The following is a 17900-nucleotide window of genomic DNA, read 5'->3' on the forward strand; positions in this document are numbered from 1 at the left end:
TCACGAAGTTAAAATGTCTATTTTTTGTTTAGTAAACGTTTTAAAGAATTGTTTTAAAGAATTTTTAAAAGTTTATGCTCATTTTGGTAGTGATATGTAGTTTGTGGTGTTGTCGAATGTCTTATACTGAGAGGTGTTCCTTATCTTTTGTTCACCACATTTATATCAAGTACTCTAATTGTAGATACATGTTATGTATGAATGTCTTATGTAAAATAAGGGATGCATTTAATATTTAAATGTGCATACTAAAATAAAGTGGATTGTTCCTTTTAGGTTCTATTTTCTATGCTTTCAGTTCAGATTTGAGTGGGTATGTTTGCTCTAGAGATTTGTGCTTTTTTCTGTGGCTTCACTTGACAATCACCACAGTCCCAGAACCTATGAGAGAAAGTATTTCCTTCATTTTACACAGAAAGCCACAGTTATTGTGTATTGGGCTTCAAGTGCCTCCAAAACACAGGTGACCTATGCTCATCCATGTACCTGAACGCCTCCTGTGTAGTCTCTCACCGCTGCTGCTGATCTGCTAAACGTGCTGCTAACGCTACACTTTCTGTTTAGACACGGGGTCAGAGTGTCCAGTGTTGATTAAAAGCTCTGTTTTCACTGTCTGCTTTTCTCTTTTTAGAGCACTTTTCTCTGACTCGTGTCATGCCTCGTCTCGGGTCTCTCCCTGGCATGGTGGAGTCAGTCGGCAAAACCCCGAAGGCTCTGTTCACTTACCTTTGGTTTATTCAGAGTTTAAAAATATTAAACATGTCGCATGTTGAAATTGCACTAAATTTGACACTGCACACCCTTTGGTCCTCAGCTGTACACCCACCAAGTGTGGAGGCGATCGGATGAACAGTTATCAAGATACGCAAAGGACATACATACAGACATATATGCAAAGATTCCTTCCTTTAGTAGAGAGATGAGAATGGATAAGATGTATATGGTGGTATAGTTAATATAAAATCAAGTGAGAAGTTGTTTCTGGGTTAATCCATTAAATTAAAAAGATGACAAATCAATCAAAACGATGCAAAAATCAAGGATGTCCAACATTGCCATAATGCAGTCCTGCTTATTTCAAATGGTTGACGATTTTATGTCATTTTTTGGTGCAGTGTGTGCATCTGTGAAAATACTTATGCATATGCAGTACTGTGGCTGGAACGATTAGTCAATTGCCATTAAATTAATCACCAACTATTTTGATAATTAATAGCTTTGAGTTGTTTTTAAGAAGAAATACAAAAATTCTCCAGTTCCAGCTTCTTTAATGTGAATATTTTGTGGTTTCTTTAGTCCTCTTTAAAAGTAAACTGAATATCTTTGCAGATTTCGGCTCAAAACAAGACAAAACAAAACATTTTAGGTTGTTCCGGGTTTTGGGAAACTGTGATCAACATTTTATGTTACTTTATAGACCAGACAATAATTGATTATTCAAGAAAATAATCAACCGATGAATCGTTAATTAAGAAACATTGCTGCTTGGTGACAGTGTATTTATTGTCATTGGACAAATAAAACAAAGGTGTTGAAGTCAAAAGAAGAAGCTATACAATTGTTAGTTTTTTGTGTGTTTAAAGGGTCAAGCACGAAAATGAATCTTGGCCTGAGTGGTTTTTAATGCAACTACTTTTTATGAAATTACGCCTTTTTGTCTTTTGCCTCTTGCTTTTTGTCTGACACAGTTTGTATTCTTGTTGTGACAACAAGCCAGGCCTTACGTGGCTCTGCAGCACCATCTCACAGCGGCAATTTGCAGTCTCTTACTCGATGTCTCTATGGTCTGTGTCCTGTTCAGGTACGGGAGAAAGTGGCAAGAGCACCTTCATCAAGCAGATGAGGATCATCCATGGAGCCGGCTACTCAGACGAAGACAAGAGAGGCTTCATCCGACTTGTTTACCAAAACATCTTCACCTCCATGCAGTCCATGATTCGCGCCACTGAGAACCTCAAGATCCCCTACAAATATGAACAGAATCGGGTAAGCGACACAAGTAACGGCATGAGACACACTTTATATCCTGCCTGCCTGCCATTGCTTCCACTGTACATTCAAAAGACCGAAAATGAAGTAGTTACCGGTGGTGTGGGCACAATACAATTACATAATTATAGTCTATTATTGTATGTTACAGTTGTTCTCAATTCCAGTCCTCAGAGCCCTGCTGGTCTTTTATTGTGAGCCTCTAATTGAGGACTGATTTACATCTGGGATGCAAGGTGAATGTAGTCTGCTATTCAGTGGGACAGAAAAAATACGCTCCTTCAGACCAGAATCACCGGTCGACATTATTAATGAACAGCAGAAGTCACCTAAACATTGTGACTAAACAGCAAACACATGACATGTCAAAGTACAATAGGTGTTGAGGTCCAGCGTGGTCGTACATCAACCAGATTTTTCAGGTTTCAGTGTACACTCTGCTTTAGTCTTTATTATATATATATATATATATATATATATATATATATATATTTATTTCACAAGAAAAAATATCAATTTCTTTAGATTAAAAAAAAAGAACCATGTGGAAGCTGTCAATTTCAATATTTTTCATTTGATTGAGTCATGCAGTGTTGAAATCACCCAACTTTTACTTTAGTGGCAACCATGAGGTTAACTTTTTTGCTTCTACTGAAGTGATTCACGAAATTTTAAACATAATTTCATGTCCAGGAAATGTATCAACAACATGAATCACTAGATGCAATGATGGGATATTGTATTTTTCGAGCTGATTCGTGAAAGTGATTTACAGTACAATCTTTAATGTGGAAAAAACTACCCATTTCTAAATCTTTTGTATAACTTAAGTATAAACACATGTTCATTTTGATTCATGTTTTTTTCCTATTGACTGAATGAAAATATGCAAATTTGCCATTTTCCTAAATAGGAAAAAAATAGGAAAATTCCAAAGTATCACTGTCCAAAGTTTGAAGGGAATAGTAGCCTTTTTTAAAATACTTTTTAGGCATAAGACATTTGGAAATAACACTTACTACCCAGGAATAAAAATTGTGTTACGTAGTGTTATCAAATTACAACTATGAAAAACACTGAATAGAGTGTATGAACGGCTCACATAAAATCTAAGGCAGTGTATTCTCCTTTGGATGGCCCATTAAAAGTTGGAGTGTCGACCTTGTGTCACAAGCCTGTTGGACATGACAGATTTCTACATGCTTCACAATAATTATCTGACATTTTCATATAGACACATGTCAGTTTTGTTGCTCTTTTTTAAACCCATGTGTCAACCTAAAACTATTTCAGCTGCAGCTTTTCCTGGTAAGACCAATTGTATGCTTAATGGTTTTTCACAGGAAAAAATGCATGTTGCGCAAGAAGTGTTTCAGGCAGTTTATCCAGCACAAACATTGTCCTTGAAATAAGTAAAATAAGTAGGTGGTTAAGATCAGCCACAGAGTCTAAACAGACAGTGAAGACAACTGTCCTCAGATATCTCAAATGTCCTCAACTGAAACTGAAAATTATATTTCACTAAATGAATTTGGTTGCTTTGCACTTATTATTAAAGTTTTGCTCTGTTGTCTGTCTTACTGCTCTTCTCTATTCATCATTATCCTCCATCTGGATCTTTCTCATCTTCCGTCCTTTGTCTGTGTCTCTCCAGTCTAATGCCATGCTGGTGAAGGAGGTGGACATTGAGAAGATCAATGGGTTTGACCAGCCCTACATCGTAGCTATCAAAACCCTCTGGGCTGATCCGGGGATCCAGGAGGCTTATGACCGCCGCCGAGAATACCAGCTCTCTGACTCCACTAAATAGTACGTCTGTCTGTCTCAGTGTGTATGCAGATAAGGGGTATGATGTTAGTGTGAATGTCTGTGATACAATCTGTGAGTGTGCATATTTAATTTTTGTATGTGTGTGTGAGATACTGGTTTGGGAACTAATTGTGTTATTGGTATTGTTAAATTTCAGTATTTATTTTTAACAGTCATAAATTATTGTCTAAACGGAGAATAGTTTAGGACTGTCTCTTTTTTTTAATGTAGAACTTAATATTAGTTCTGCGACATGCTGAATTTGTAATGATTTGATTTTAATTCATGCAAATCCAAGTTTACATCGATTAGCAACATATCTATCATATCTATCTTTCAAATACCTTTTTATGACTGTACAAAAAATAATAAGGAAACATGTTTTTTATGATTTCAGGGAACTGACCATTTAATGTCATATGTAGCAGGGAGACAGAGTGGTCTCCAGAGCACAACTGTGTGTGTGTGTGTGTGTGTGTGTGTGTGTGTGTGTGTGTGTGTGTGTGTGTGTGTGTGTGTGTGTGTGTGTGTGTGTGTGTGTGTGTGTGTGTGTGTGTGTGTGTGTGTGTGTGTGTGTGTGTGTGTGTGTGTGTGTGTGTGTGTGTGTGTGTGTGTGTACAGTATGATAACCTTGTGGGTGTTGTAATATATACAGAGCAGGGTGACACACTAGCTTTTCATCCACTTGCCAAAATTGGCTATCAAATTTCAAAATTTACTAACCTCTTTTCACATTTTAATAGTCTCTTATGAAAAATCTACAAACTAGTTCACCATGAACGTTCTTCTGCAGTGTATTCTAATTAATTTCTTACTTGTGTACTGTGTCATTGGGGATTGTTGAGACCTGAAGTCTGACTGAAATGGAGCAGAGTTGAGACTGGGAGGCCTGATCAAGAGTTTATCCCCTCTCAACCAGTTAATAGAGAGCAGTAACAGTGATGTTGAAGCCACCATCCTGTATCTCTGTCTCTCTGTGTGTAAAAACTACAAGCTGTCATCTATGAACATACTTTAGTATTTAAAGTGTCCACCTACAAGCTAACCAGATATTTGTAAATGTAGCTGTCTTGAATCCATATGAACAAGGTTGTGTCCTCTCTTAACCAGTGTTAACACAGAATATAACTCCTCCCCATGTCCACTATAACTTAATTTGAGGTTGAACATTGTGTTTGGTGTCAGAATGTCAACACTCGTAGGAGTACAAAAAAATGAACGACAAACCACAGATTTAAAAAAAAAAAAAAAAAATTAAATTGGCAATTGTGTTTGAACCTTGTTGTTTGGAGCCTCTTGTTCTTTAGTTGTTTTTGTTTGCCATAATTCCATGGTAATTATAATATATGACCCCAGGCTAAATGTCCCTAAGGCACTTGTTTCATTTTATAGTGCCCCCTGGTTGTAGACTTCCTGTACTACAGTTAAATGCTGTTCCAGATTTACATGCATGAAGGTGTGCTTGCTATGTTGAGCATGTCAGTGTGAAGATTAATATGCCTTTGGGGTTTTTTTTTAATGTGTATGAGTGAGTGAGAAAGATGTATTAAATATGTCTTCATTTCAGTGTTATCCACATTGTTCATGTATATCTCCAGTTACCTTAGCGATATTGACCGTGTGACTGCGGAGGGATATGTTCCCACCCAGCAGGATGTGCTGAGGGTCCGTGTTCCCACCACGGGCATAATAGAGTACCCATTTGACCTCGAGAACGTCATCTTCAGGTACCCCTGTGGCACCAGGACTGCAGAATCACCATGACTAGAGGACAAAAACCACTGATGACTGTCAGGATATTAGCACACTGGTTTAGAGGGAGGCTAAATGCTCATTTATGGGTGTATAGGGTTTAATAAATTGTATCCCAAAAACTAAAATACAAAATGACAATTGTAATATTGGTCATTGAAATTACAGAATAGTTACCAACATGCATGTGCCTTATTCACAAGCTGCTTGGCAAGGATAACCCCATTTGTCCCACAGAGGAAAATAAAGATACTGTTGTATTTGGATCAAATGAGCCTCAGGGCCAGGTCGTTAACCTGATTAGAGATCAGTGGTTTGTGTTCAGAATTGTGCAGAGGTTCTGGCTCCAGGATAAAAAAAACAAAAAGGCCAGACATGCTGCACTGAAGCTTGTGGGGAACAGCCACCAAATACCAGATGAAGAAGGATTTAGGCAAAGATATCAAAAATTCTCCAGGAAGTTAATCAATCTGATTCTGTTTTAAAATATGGAATAATTGGAACCTTTTTAATTTAATTGAACTAAGCTTCCTGCTCTTTGATATAATACTTGTCTAAACCTTCTTTATCTTATTCCAGGTGCTGCTGTTTCTGCTGCTGAAGTCACTGCTACTACTGTCACTGATGCTGCCTCACTGTCTGCAACATAATCCACAACCTGCAAATTGTTAATTGAAATAAAGTCAAATTAAAGCTAAAGTGGCAGGTTAACAGCTAACCCCCAAAGTCTTTATGGGTTTTATGGAACGAGAGTGTTGGTGGAGCAGTTACACTGACTAACACCCTTTTGTTTCCTTGATGTGGCCTTTTCTGTGAAGCTTCCTCAACAGGACTCATCCAAATTTCCTGGAATGGCAGGGGGGTTGTGGTAATTGCCTGTCACGCTTTATATAACTGTTTTTCTGTCTCTCTTTTTTTTCTGTTTATCTCCCTCTTTTTCTGGACTGGGCCTGCCTGTAGTTATCTTACCGATCTGGATCGTATTTCAGATTCCAACTATCTTCCCACTCAGCAGGATGTGCTCAGGGTGCGCATCCCCACCACAGGAATCATAGAGTACCCCTTCGACTTGCAAAGCATCATTTTCAGGTAGAAAGATGCGTCTTTTGGCTCAGACCCTCCATGTTATGTTGTGACATCATTAACCCATAAGTCAACTGATGTGTTTTTGTTCTGAGCCCTGTATAAACCGTAATAATTGTCCTCCTCATTAATGGAAAGAACTTATGTGATTTTTAATTTGTCCATTTAACTTGAGTGTCTATATCTCATTTGTACTCCTCTTGACCCTTCCCTCCCTAGAAATTAAAGTCATTACTATTTTATCATCTCCTCATAGTCCTACACTTTCTCTTATCTCCTGCCACCAACAGCTATCGTAACACACATAACACAACCGCTAATGAACACAAAGTCCTACATTCTGGTGCCCGGTCTCTGTAAATGGGTCACCTCCTCTCTTCCTCTCCTCCTTTCCTCTCCGGCTGGCAGAAGAAACGAGGTCGTCCTCTCCGCGGTGGAGGAATGTTATTTTGGGCAGCAGGTCCTGCAGGGCCTATATTGGCACAGGGTCTCTGTGGACCACAGTGGACTGGGCCACCACCAGGGGGCACCCTTGCATTGTGAATTATAGCTGATTTGGGCAGCTTTCTCAAAGACCATGATGCACCTGGTTTGCTGGCTTGTGCCTGTGTATCCAGTAGTGCACCAAAATACATAGGGTTAGTTATTAAATTGCACCGATGTCATTTATATACAAGTTTGACAAGAAAAGCTCCTGACGCGAACAATTTTCCTAGATCAGTTGTATCAAATGAAGGCTTAATGAAACTGGGACCTAAACTCCCCGACGAGCGAAGGGTGACCTTGTCAAGGAGAAGCTCAGGGAAGCTGAAACCTTATGAGGATTCACACATCTATCACTCAGTATATCAGCCAGGATTGCTGTTCATGAATGGATTCATCGAATGCCACCCTGCGTAAATGCTTAAATCAAACTTTCCATCATAATTTCGGATTAGTTTGTTGTGATAGTTCACCTCTAATGAATTATATATGTCCTATTTGTTTAGATATAAACTTCTCAGCTTATAGCTTCCCATTAGGTGACATAGGAGGTGTCTTTCTACCATGAAAAGGATCCGTCATCAGAGGTGCCCCCTGTATCTATCTAACATCTCCCCTTTTTCCTGCTGTCTTCTATCACGTATACGTGTTCCCCTCTCTGTCCATCCGTCTGTGCTTCATTTTATGTCCCTTTTGTTTCCCCGTTTGTTTCCTCAAAGTCAGTTTCAAAACTTCTCAGTGGTTTTTGTGTGGTCACGTACACCAGGGAACGTTTAGAAAGTCTGTCTGGTAGAAAAATGAATGCATCCACTCTCACTGTATGACATGAAATGGAGCACAGACTGGTCTAGTATCAGATCTAATGTTGACTCCTTTTATGACGAGAAGAGGGCTACAGATGAATGCCTCTCAATTTCATTTTTTTATCACGTCTCCTACTGAAACCATCAGATGTACAACCCATTAGATCAACATCATATTTTTAATATCGTGACAGCTTTTATCTTTACTTTAAAACCCAAAGTTGAGCTGCACCTGTAACTGCTGTGGTTCAAAATAAAAAGAAGGGAAGAAACATAAATATACTTTTCTGAGATAGACGGGAGTTATGAAGACTTCTACAGAGAATAACTCATTTATATATGAAAAGAAGCTTTTGTTTGTACTCGCATCAAATTGTCATTCATTGTAACAGCTCCAAATTGATGTCAAGATTCAGATTCTTGGTTGAGTAGTTTTTTTCCCCCGCTGCTTCTGTTCAGAAATGATGAACAGATTTTTGACAACCTATAAAAAAAACATGATTTTCTAAACAGAGTGGCATTCATTTTAAAACTTATTCTATATTTTTCTAAAGTGGGAATCTTTCATCTTTGTGGTGGCATGCATGTCTCACTCACAAGGACAAAAGCATATTCACACTTCACATTTCTTTCTTGTTTGTGTAGTTTTTGTTTTTGCCACACATAGACATCTGCACATATTTGCTCAGAGATTCTTAAAAACTTGCCATCATGGCCAAGACGTTATGAATCAGAATAATTTCTTCTTAAGGTGTTGAATCCATCATGAGTTAATTATGTGTATACATGTTTACTTAAAACAAAGTTCATGAACCCTCTAAATAGCGTTTTTTCCCCTTAACAAATTGTTTCGACCAAAATAAATGATAGGCCTTTTTCTGATATATCTTTACGTGATAGTAAAATATGCTTTCATAGGTCCCAGGATATGAGACTAAATTTGTATTTGGGTCATGTGCTGAAAATGTTTCAAGGAAGAACTAAGCTAGGAAATATCTTAAGGACTACTGGACTATATGTAAGGTTCACAGTTTAGTGCTATTGGTAAATCTCTCTCTTGATGGGTTCAAAACCTCTGTCAAAACAAAAAAAGCTGCTCTTAAAGCCTTTCCAGGACACAAACTTAAACTTTTGTCCTGTTTTACTCTGAGCACTTGTAGAAATTGTGTGAATCTAATCTTGAAAATGATAACTCAACATTGGTTAGTCTAAAAAGACTTAAATATTTGTTTTTTTCTCCCCCTTCTTGCTTCTTCACTTGTTACCCCCTTCTTCATCTTCATCCTTCCGTTAGGATGGTGGATGTCGGGGGTCAGAGGTCAGAGAGGAGGAAGTGGATTCACTGCTTTGAGAATGTCACTTCCATCATGTTTCTTGTGGCGCTTAGCGAGTACGACCAGGTCCTGGTGGAGTCAGACAACGAGGTAGGTGGACATAAAACCTATCAGCTTGTTTTTGTCATCCTTTAGTATGGCTTTTTTAATTCTGACCTGGAATTATTATAACTAACACCAACAATTGCACTGTTGCTGCACTATATTTTGAAATATTGGATACTTACTATGCTGCTTTAATATAAGTGTCTCTATGTGTTAAAATGTTCACAGCTAAGCCTTTTCATGTAGAGAAATTCAAACATTCAAATGAGAAAGATCAAATATTAATACTGCAGAACATTACTTTAATCACATCTCTGTTTCCCAACACCTTACTCTGCACACCAGAACCGCATGGAGGAGAGTAAAGCTCTGTTCAGGACTATCATTACCTACCCCTGGTTTCAAAACTCCTCCGTCATCCTCTTCCTCAACAAGAAGGATCTGCTAGAGGAGAAGATCTCCTACTCACACTTGGTGGACTACTTCCCTGAGTTTGATGGTGAGACCATTTACACGTTATTTATGTGCTGTTCTCTCTAGCAGTCAGCTTCTCCGACTGATAAATGTAGCTTATGTGAATGTGGATTTTATTCAGTGTTTTAGTTTGAAATAGGTTATGATGTAGTCTTGATTTTTTTCTGTTGTACATATTGAACAAACCAGATACAATACGTGAATTGGTGAGATTTAGAAGTGGTGTTAAGTAGGACTGATGTTATGACCGAACTGATTTGATAAATTCACTCCTTCATACAGATTGTCCACCTGCAGTTCACAACAGCGTAATTAAGTGTATGTATACAGTACAAAATGAGTCATGTGTTGGAGAGATGCAGCTGGGGGTGGGTGCAGATGAAAACAAAAAATGTCTCCGTCATATGGAAACACCTTGGCTTTATTTAGTACAATACAGCTGTATTGTAGTGCAGCTTCTTTGGGAGCATTAAGTTCGGGGTGTGTGATGTGAGTGTGCGGGACAGAAACATATGGTGAGGCTGATGTCAGACGGCGAAGCAGAGTCAGGTTAGCAGTAAACTGTGAATACTAAACTGTTAAACAGAGAATGTTAAATATGAGCTACAGTTTACCATAAAGTAAGTGTTACAACCTCTCAACAACCGAGTGAAGGTCTCTGCTTTTATTTACTTGCAGCTGAGTGTGTAACCACAAAGCTGGCTGCTACCTGGGTATGAGAAACCATCTCCCTTGAGTATCTGACCACAGTCTGGAGGCTGGTTTCAGTCGCACAAGTCTGTCAGAGAAGCATTTGCTAAAATAATGTCACTCAAAAGGGACCGGTTATTAAGATGATGACATAAGTGAAGTCATAAAAGTGTCATTCAAATCTATTTATATCAGGCCTACTTATTTTGACATTTGCAAAATATGTTAAACGAAGCCACATTTTACTCTGAATTCCCAGTTTTAGCAAACAAATACCTAAAAGTGTGCTGCTGATAATGGTAAATAAAAATGAGAAAGTAATAATCAAGAGTTTTCTGTTTAATTTTTCAGTACTAATAATTAATAAGTGCCCGGTTGTGAGGTCGGAGAATCTTGTGCACAGATTTTAACAAGGTTTTGTTTATTAATTGTTACCATGGTGATTTTTGGTGACATCACCTACCCCTTACTGGTCAACATTATTTGTTTTAAATTCAAGACAGAACCATTCTTCCCATCTGTATCTTAAGCTTAGATCAGCCTCCCTTCTAAAAATCAATACTAAATGCATAGACATGACAGTAGAATCGATCATCTCTTTTAACTCTTTAAAAAAAAAAAAAAAAAGGGGATATTTCTCAAATTATTGCTTACTGCTCCTTTTAAATAACAGTTGTCATAGGGAGAAATATATGAATGTGTCCATGTGCTCTTGTCTGTTTCCATATCTAAGGTCCCCAGCGAGATGCACAGGCAGCGCGGGAGTTCATCCTTAAGATGTTTGTGGACTTAAACCCAGACAGCGACAAGATCATCTACTCTCACTTCACTTGTGCCACAGACACTGAGAACATCCGCTTTGTGTTTGCAGCTGTCAAAGACACCATCCTACAGCTCAACCTTAAAGAGTACAACCTGGTGTGAAGGCTCTCGTACGATGCACATCTCCTCCCCATTGCACAAATGCACACCTCTTTCGGAGTGTGCGCTCAACCTCCTCATGCATAACACAGCACATCATGCTGGCTCACACACACATACACACACACACACACACACACACACACACACACACACACACACACTTACACACACACACACACACACACACACACACACACACACACACACACACACACACACACACACACACACACACACACACACACAGAGAGACACACACAACCAACAGAACCCTTCCTTTTTTCTCTCCCTCCCCCCAAGTACACTACATTCACAGATCCTCCCACCTGCAAACGCCGCCCTTCTCTTTCACCAAAGCTCGCCCTCTTCCTCCTTTGCTCGGCAGCTTGTTGTGTCAGAGTCCTCGCTCCTCCCAAAGCTGCTCCGTGTCTGATTTGGCCTCGGCTGCTGGCTCTGGCACATTTCATCTGGCACACAAACCTTTCACACGGGCTGTACAGTGACTGAAAGGGACTTTGGTGTTTGTGTGTGTGGTACGTTTGTGTGCGTGCGTGCGTGTGTGTGTTGCATCGACTAGCGAGGAGCTGTGTTTTGGTGGATATCGGCATCAAACCCCTTGGCCCTCTGGAGTTGAACCCAAGTGGTGTGAGATCAGATCCTCCGTTGTCTACTTTTCTGAGCTCCCGCCGGTGTGGAAGGAAGTGAACACTGAATCTCCCAAAAAACATCTGAGGACCAGTGAGCGGCACGGTGCTCCTTTTTGAAATCCTACCACAGTGTGACAGTGTTGGGACAGGATGTGAGGTCGCACACAGGACGCAAGGGGACGGGGGCCGAGGATTCTGTCTCCACCTCGCATCTATGAATGTACCCACCAGTGTGAGCATCGCAATCGCAAAAAATAGAAATATATATATAATGAAGTAAATGTATATGTAAACACACTTAAGACAAAAGCACGAGAGGGCAAGAAATAGCAAATCAAAATCTGTCCACTGCTGAGATTTTTAAAATGTTTTTAATGATAGAAATTTGTTGCTACGTCTACTTCTATTTAACAAATTATGGCTAAATGGAACGGTGATAAGAAAAATCTATAAAAACTTTTAAACTTTGCATAACAAAGACATCTAAAAAAAAAAAAAGAAGCAACTACAAATTTACTTGATAAGTATCCTTTAAAGATTTCTGTGGGACTAGTTTTTTTATGTTTAAGTTAATCACATGGCTTCCCTCCTCCAGAGGTTTTCTGTATGGATTCACAGGGACAATCTTCCATGTGACCTTCGCAACATCTGGCTCCACTGATACACACCCACACCCTTATTACAAAACACTCATAGCGGGTGAGAGGACGCCACTTTTGACAAAGGCTCCACTCTGATTGGCAGAAGCAGATGTGGAGGGGAGCGTGATAACGTCAGTGTTTATCAGCCCACAGAGTGCATCTGCAGCTCAGGCTGCGAGTAGCTCATTCAACAAAATAAAAGCTGTAAATTAGACACGCCCACGCCCAGGGTGTGAAAAGAATCCATGCGGTAACATCTGTGATGACGTGGCACCTGCGTCACTCAGCCGTCCAATCAGACACACTTCCTGACAGTGACATAGTCATTCTTTATATCAGGATGTGCTTCTGTTTACTCTTTTTTTCTTTTTCTTTTTTTTTTTTACTGTATAGTCACTTTGTTTATAAAAAGATTGCTTGCTGTTGAGTGGTGAGAGGAAGAGGGGCTATGAACCTTTGACAGAAAACGCACTCTGAAGTCTGCAAATGTCATTTGTGTATATTTGTTTGTAAATACATATACACAAAACACTCCTGTACAAAAACGCTCTGTGGTACACCATCTTTGGCAAAAAAACAAACAAAAACAAAAAAAACTAACAAAAAAAAGTATCAACTTCTTTCATTAGCATACAGTTTTTTTTTCCTATGAATTTATGGTAGTATTGATACTGTGATAATGGATTTTGTTCACTTGATTAATAGGACTACACAGAGCTGAGTGGTGTCGAGTAAACGATCGGCAAGGAGCAATAGTAAGAGACGAGAGGTTCCTTCCAACCAGCCTCTTAAACCCTCACAACTCCACACTACTGCAACAGCTCTGGCTCCAGAGTAATACTAACTAGGGCTGGTAAAAACAGTATGGTGACAAGATGATTTAAGAGTAATTAAAGATTTTTTTTATTTATCTAATTTATGGACCAGGTTTGAAGGTGTTGATAATTTGACTGCTTTTGATTCTGTCATGTTGAAGTGCTCCTTTTCTCATGGCGGAGCCTACTTGAGTCTGAACTGCTGTAAAAAACAAAACAAAAACAAACAAACAAAAAAAAAACCGAATGTCTGGTATAGTAAGGACTTTATCTCTGCTTTCTATTTCTTATTGAGACATTTCCAGTTGTACTTGCCATCACGTCTCCATCCATGATAATACTGTTTGGTTTCTTTAGGAGCCCTCACATCTGTTTTGTTTGATTTTTAACAAAAAAAAAAAAAAAGAAACTTGTATTTCCTCTTGGTTTATAGACGCAGCGCTGTAATGCATACCTAGAAAAATGTACAGTACGAACGTAGGTGGAATTTTTTATCAGTGATTGAAGACCTCTGCGGGTCCATGCTTGCTCTTTGTAATTTAACACAAAAAATTCTGTTGTTGGTTTTTTGCATTGTTAATTTCCAGTTTTTTGAGGCTTGCTTTGATAGTGCCAGTGAAGTGCAGATATACTTTTTTGGTCTTTGACCTTTTGTACAGGTGACTTATCCTTCATCCTCATTAAGGGCTATCACAGTGCATCAGGCATCAGACAGTGGGGAGTGGAGTACAGGACCACAGTGAACCAAGTCATCCACTACTAATCCTTGTTTATAAATGGAGATTACTTGTGTGTGTGCTATAGGAAGTATAGGCAAGGTGTGTGTGTGTGTGTGTAGAGAGAGTTTACCAACACTAAGCAGTTTTGTCTCTGTATTTCTTTATGTATTTGGCCCTTTCGGTGAATAAGGTGGACCCAATATGTGGCTCTTGGACCTTCAACTATTTCTCATTTTGTTGTTTTGCATTGGTGTGACAGTGTTCGCTGTCATACTCATGCAGTACAGAAACACTAATCAGTACAGACACTACTACCAGGATGAGTATTGCATGTTTCCCCAGAGTATTTGAGCCGTAGCTGACAGCCAGGAAATTCTTGAAGACCATGCTTGAAGCTTTTTGTATATTTTAACCCATTAATGACAATTGTCACACTTAATTACTGACCGTTTCTCCAGTTTAGAGATTGAATTTCCACCTTCAGGGCAGCTGCTGGTTTCTGTTCGTGACATTAAGGGTCTGAAAAGAAAAAATAAGACATCATTTTGCGGGAATTGTAGAGAAAATGCAGCAGTATGCCTAATTAGCTGCTGTAAAACTTGTATTAGAAAGCAAAATGTTCTTAAAATTAAGGAATGCCAATAATCACAATGTAAAGAATAATGTTTGGTCTTACATGAATAACAGTGCAGTTTGGTACTTGAACTATAGTGATGAATTTTAGCCACTCTGATCTCAACTTTATTAATGTGTAATTTGATAGAAGTTGACTGTACTTTTTAACCCATCTCAAGCAAAACGAAGCAAGAAACGGGCACACTATTCATTCTCTTTAAACCTTTAGGGTGCTATGATTCAGAAACAGAAGTCCACTTTTTATCAAGGCATTACATCATAACCTCTCACTAATTTTTCTGTCACTTTAGCTTGATTGAACAGAAACCAAACACAGCCTAAAAGCTGGGAAATCAATTTCAACATGTACGGTATGCTTCCAAAATACTAAGCAAGTCTGAACACTAACTTAATGGGGCTAAAATGTATATTTAAAAAAAAAAAAAAGCCAGTATGGTCTGTAACTGCCATTTTGTCTGCTGAAAATTACACTAAGCTCGTCACAAGGAGGCAGACAGCCAACCATTAGATGGAGACTGCTGTCATAAAGAGGGTCTGAATGGGTCGAGACGCCAGTATTAAGTGAGCGGAAGGATATAGCAGTATAGATACCCAAGTATTTATCAGTGTTCAGATTTCCTGCGTGTTGAGTGCAGCTCATTTAATGGAGTGACTTTTAAACTTGACTCTCTACAACTGGCACATGGTCAAGGGCTGACTGGCTGTCATTTGTGTGGTGGTTTTGTTATCAGCCCGGTGTTGCACAGTGTGTTTTTATTTTTTGGGTTTTTTTAATAAATCTCAACATGTATGAGATGGCAAAGAGGGAAGGCAGTCTGTATGAAACTTCTCATTCTCTATGGGATTGGTTCTACACTACAACACTCGTATTTATTGCCTTGAATAATGAAAGCAGTTTTTAGGCATTGCTGGCCCTGTGGGTGTATCATGTACCTTCCTGTGGGCTTGTTTGTTGGAATAATTGGAATCTAACTTATCTTTTGGACATCGAGTTTGTGCATATTCAAAACTTCCAGCTTGTTCCCTTATCTTTGTTTTTTTTTCACCATCTTTCCCTGTATAAGAAAACATTACCAGAACACTAATATTTAGGACCACTTGATTTATTTTTCCTCACTCCAATGAAACCTGAAGGTCAATTGTGTAGTGGTGTATAAAATGCTGTTTTTTTTTCCTCTTTATTTTGTATGTAAACCAAATGTAAATGATGTATTATACTGAGTGTGCCAACCCCACTCTCTTTAGAGCCAGGCTCTCTCTAAGTGCCAACGCTGTGGTTATCATCAAAGGACCACCACCTGAGATGGTCCCCCTTTTTAAATAAAACACACCAGAGACTAAAAGGATAGACAATTAAGTACACACAAAGACTTTATTCTGTATTTAAGATTGAAGATTTAAAAGATAATCTGCTGTTTTTTAAGAAACTGTAATTATAATTGCATGTGCTGTTTATTTTGTGTTGGAAGTGAGGGCTTGGATGTTTTCATTGAAGCAGGTCCCTCGACGATGAAGGGGTTCCAATCAGTTGGTTATTATCGATTTATTGATTTACATAACTCTTGCCATATTTTTTTATGTGTTTCATGTATTTGTTTCAACCACTGTTGCCTGATCCTCATTCAAACATGAACATGACTTATGATCATTGCCGCCTTCTAAGAGAGAAACATAATGACAAGGTATCTGTTTTAAATTGAAATAAATTTGTTCCTATACTTGCTGATGGTGTGTGTGTTGAGTGGGTTTCATGAATCCGTATGTTTGAAGTTGTAAGCAGGTTTATAAAAATGAAGGTCCGAAACTAATGATTATTCTCGTCAATAAATCATTTAGTCTCATTTTTTTTTAAACAGTGAAAAAAATGCATTAACAATTTCCTAGAAGGCCACAGTTGTCTGACTAATAGTCCAAAACCTTAAAACACTCAATTCACCGTCATGCATGACAAACAGCAAATCATCACATATGAGGAGCTGGAAGCAGAAAATGTGAAACCATGATGTGATTGTCAAAATAGTTGCTGATTAATTTTCTATCAGTTGATCAATTGTTGCGGCCCTTGTCTGAGGTCACTCACTGTATTACAGCTGATTGTCCGAGACAGTACCTTATCCAGCAAAGACCTGTATCCTGAAGTATGTTTCTAAATCTAAAAGATCAGAATTATGATTTTCTAGGATCCACAACTTAAAAGTTATCAAAAAATTACATCTAATGGAAGAATACATTTATCTAATAGTGACTATTTTTTCCTAGTTATGTGGCCATCACAGCTGCTTTCTATTATTTCATTTAGTTTAGTTTATAGAGTATCATTCTGGGTGTCGCTATCCTGCTGTAGTGTTTTCAAGGCTACAGAATATATTCAAAGCTGAGCAAAGACTATTTACACTTTTTTCTCTTTATGAATCCTCCATATATATATATATATATATATATATATATATATATATATATATATATATATATATATATATATATATATATATATATATATATATATATATATATATATATATATATATATATATATATATATATATATATATATATATATATATATATATATATATATATATATATATATATATTGTGGCTCCAGTAGAGCTGACCAGAGGCACCAAATGACCATTTTGGAATTGTGAGCACTTGGTTTCTATATATATTATAAGTATTCAAATGTATACTAATGATTTTGTCATACAACCCACTAATAGCCCAAAAACCTGAACATTTTAGAGTGGTAAATTGAATGCTCTTGCAGCTCTTAGTCACATTTTAGGAGATATATTCTGTTTCTGAATTCTGTGATCACCATTTTAAATACCAGTAATGTTAATCACTGTTTTAATCCTAAAGATATAACTGATTACAATGAAAATATGATGTTAACTTTATTTCATTTAATTAAACTTCAATATTCACAAGCAGAATTGTGTAGGTTCATGATCCTCTTTCCCTCTTAAACAATAAAAAAAGCAACAATGTCTATATAACAGAAATATACTTAATAAAAAACCCTGAGGTCACATGAATTTCCCCTTTCTCTTGCC

General features: G+C 38.0%; 1 protein-coding gene across 2 annotated transcripts in view; it reads left to right on the forward strand.

Moving 5' to 3' along the window:
* Positions 1-16562, forward strand: part of gna11b (guanine nucleotide binding protein (G protein), alpha 11b (Gq class)) — a 29261-nt gene extending 12699 nt beyond the window's left edge. The window contains exons 2-8 of one of the 2 annotated variants that reach the window (XM_062440987.1): positions 1802-1986; positions 3644-3798; positions 5397-5525; positions 6511-6639; positions 9214-9343; positions 9644-9797; positions 11196-16562. In XM_062440987.1, the coding sequence (XP_062296971.1) occupies positions 1802-1986; positions 3644-3798; positions 5397-5525; positions 6511-6639; positions 9214-9343; positions 9644-9797; positions 11196-11386 (1073 nt within the window). In that variant the 3' untranslated portion in view covers positions 11387-16562. The remainder of the gene's footprint in view (positions 1-1801; positions 1987-3643; positions 3799-5396; positions 5526-6510; positions 6640-9213; positions 9344-9643; positions 9798-11195) is intronic. The other variant, XM_062440986.1, reaches the window with a different exon arrangement.
* Positions 16563-17900: the final 1338 nt, after the last annotated feature.

Source organism: Scomber scombrus, chromosome 19, assembly GCF_963691925.1.
Source record: "Scomber scombrus chromosome 19, fScoSco1.1, whole genome shotgun sequence".
Taxonomy (NCBI): domain Eukaryota; kingdom Metazoa; phylum Chordata; class Actinopteri; order Scombriformes; family Scombridae; genus Scomber; species Scomber scombrus.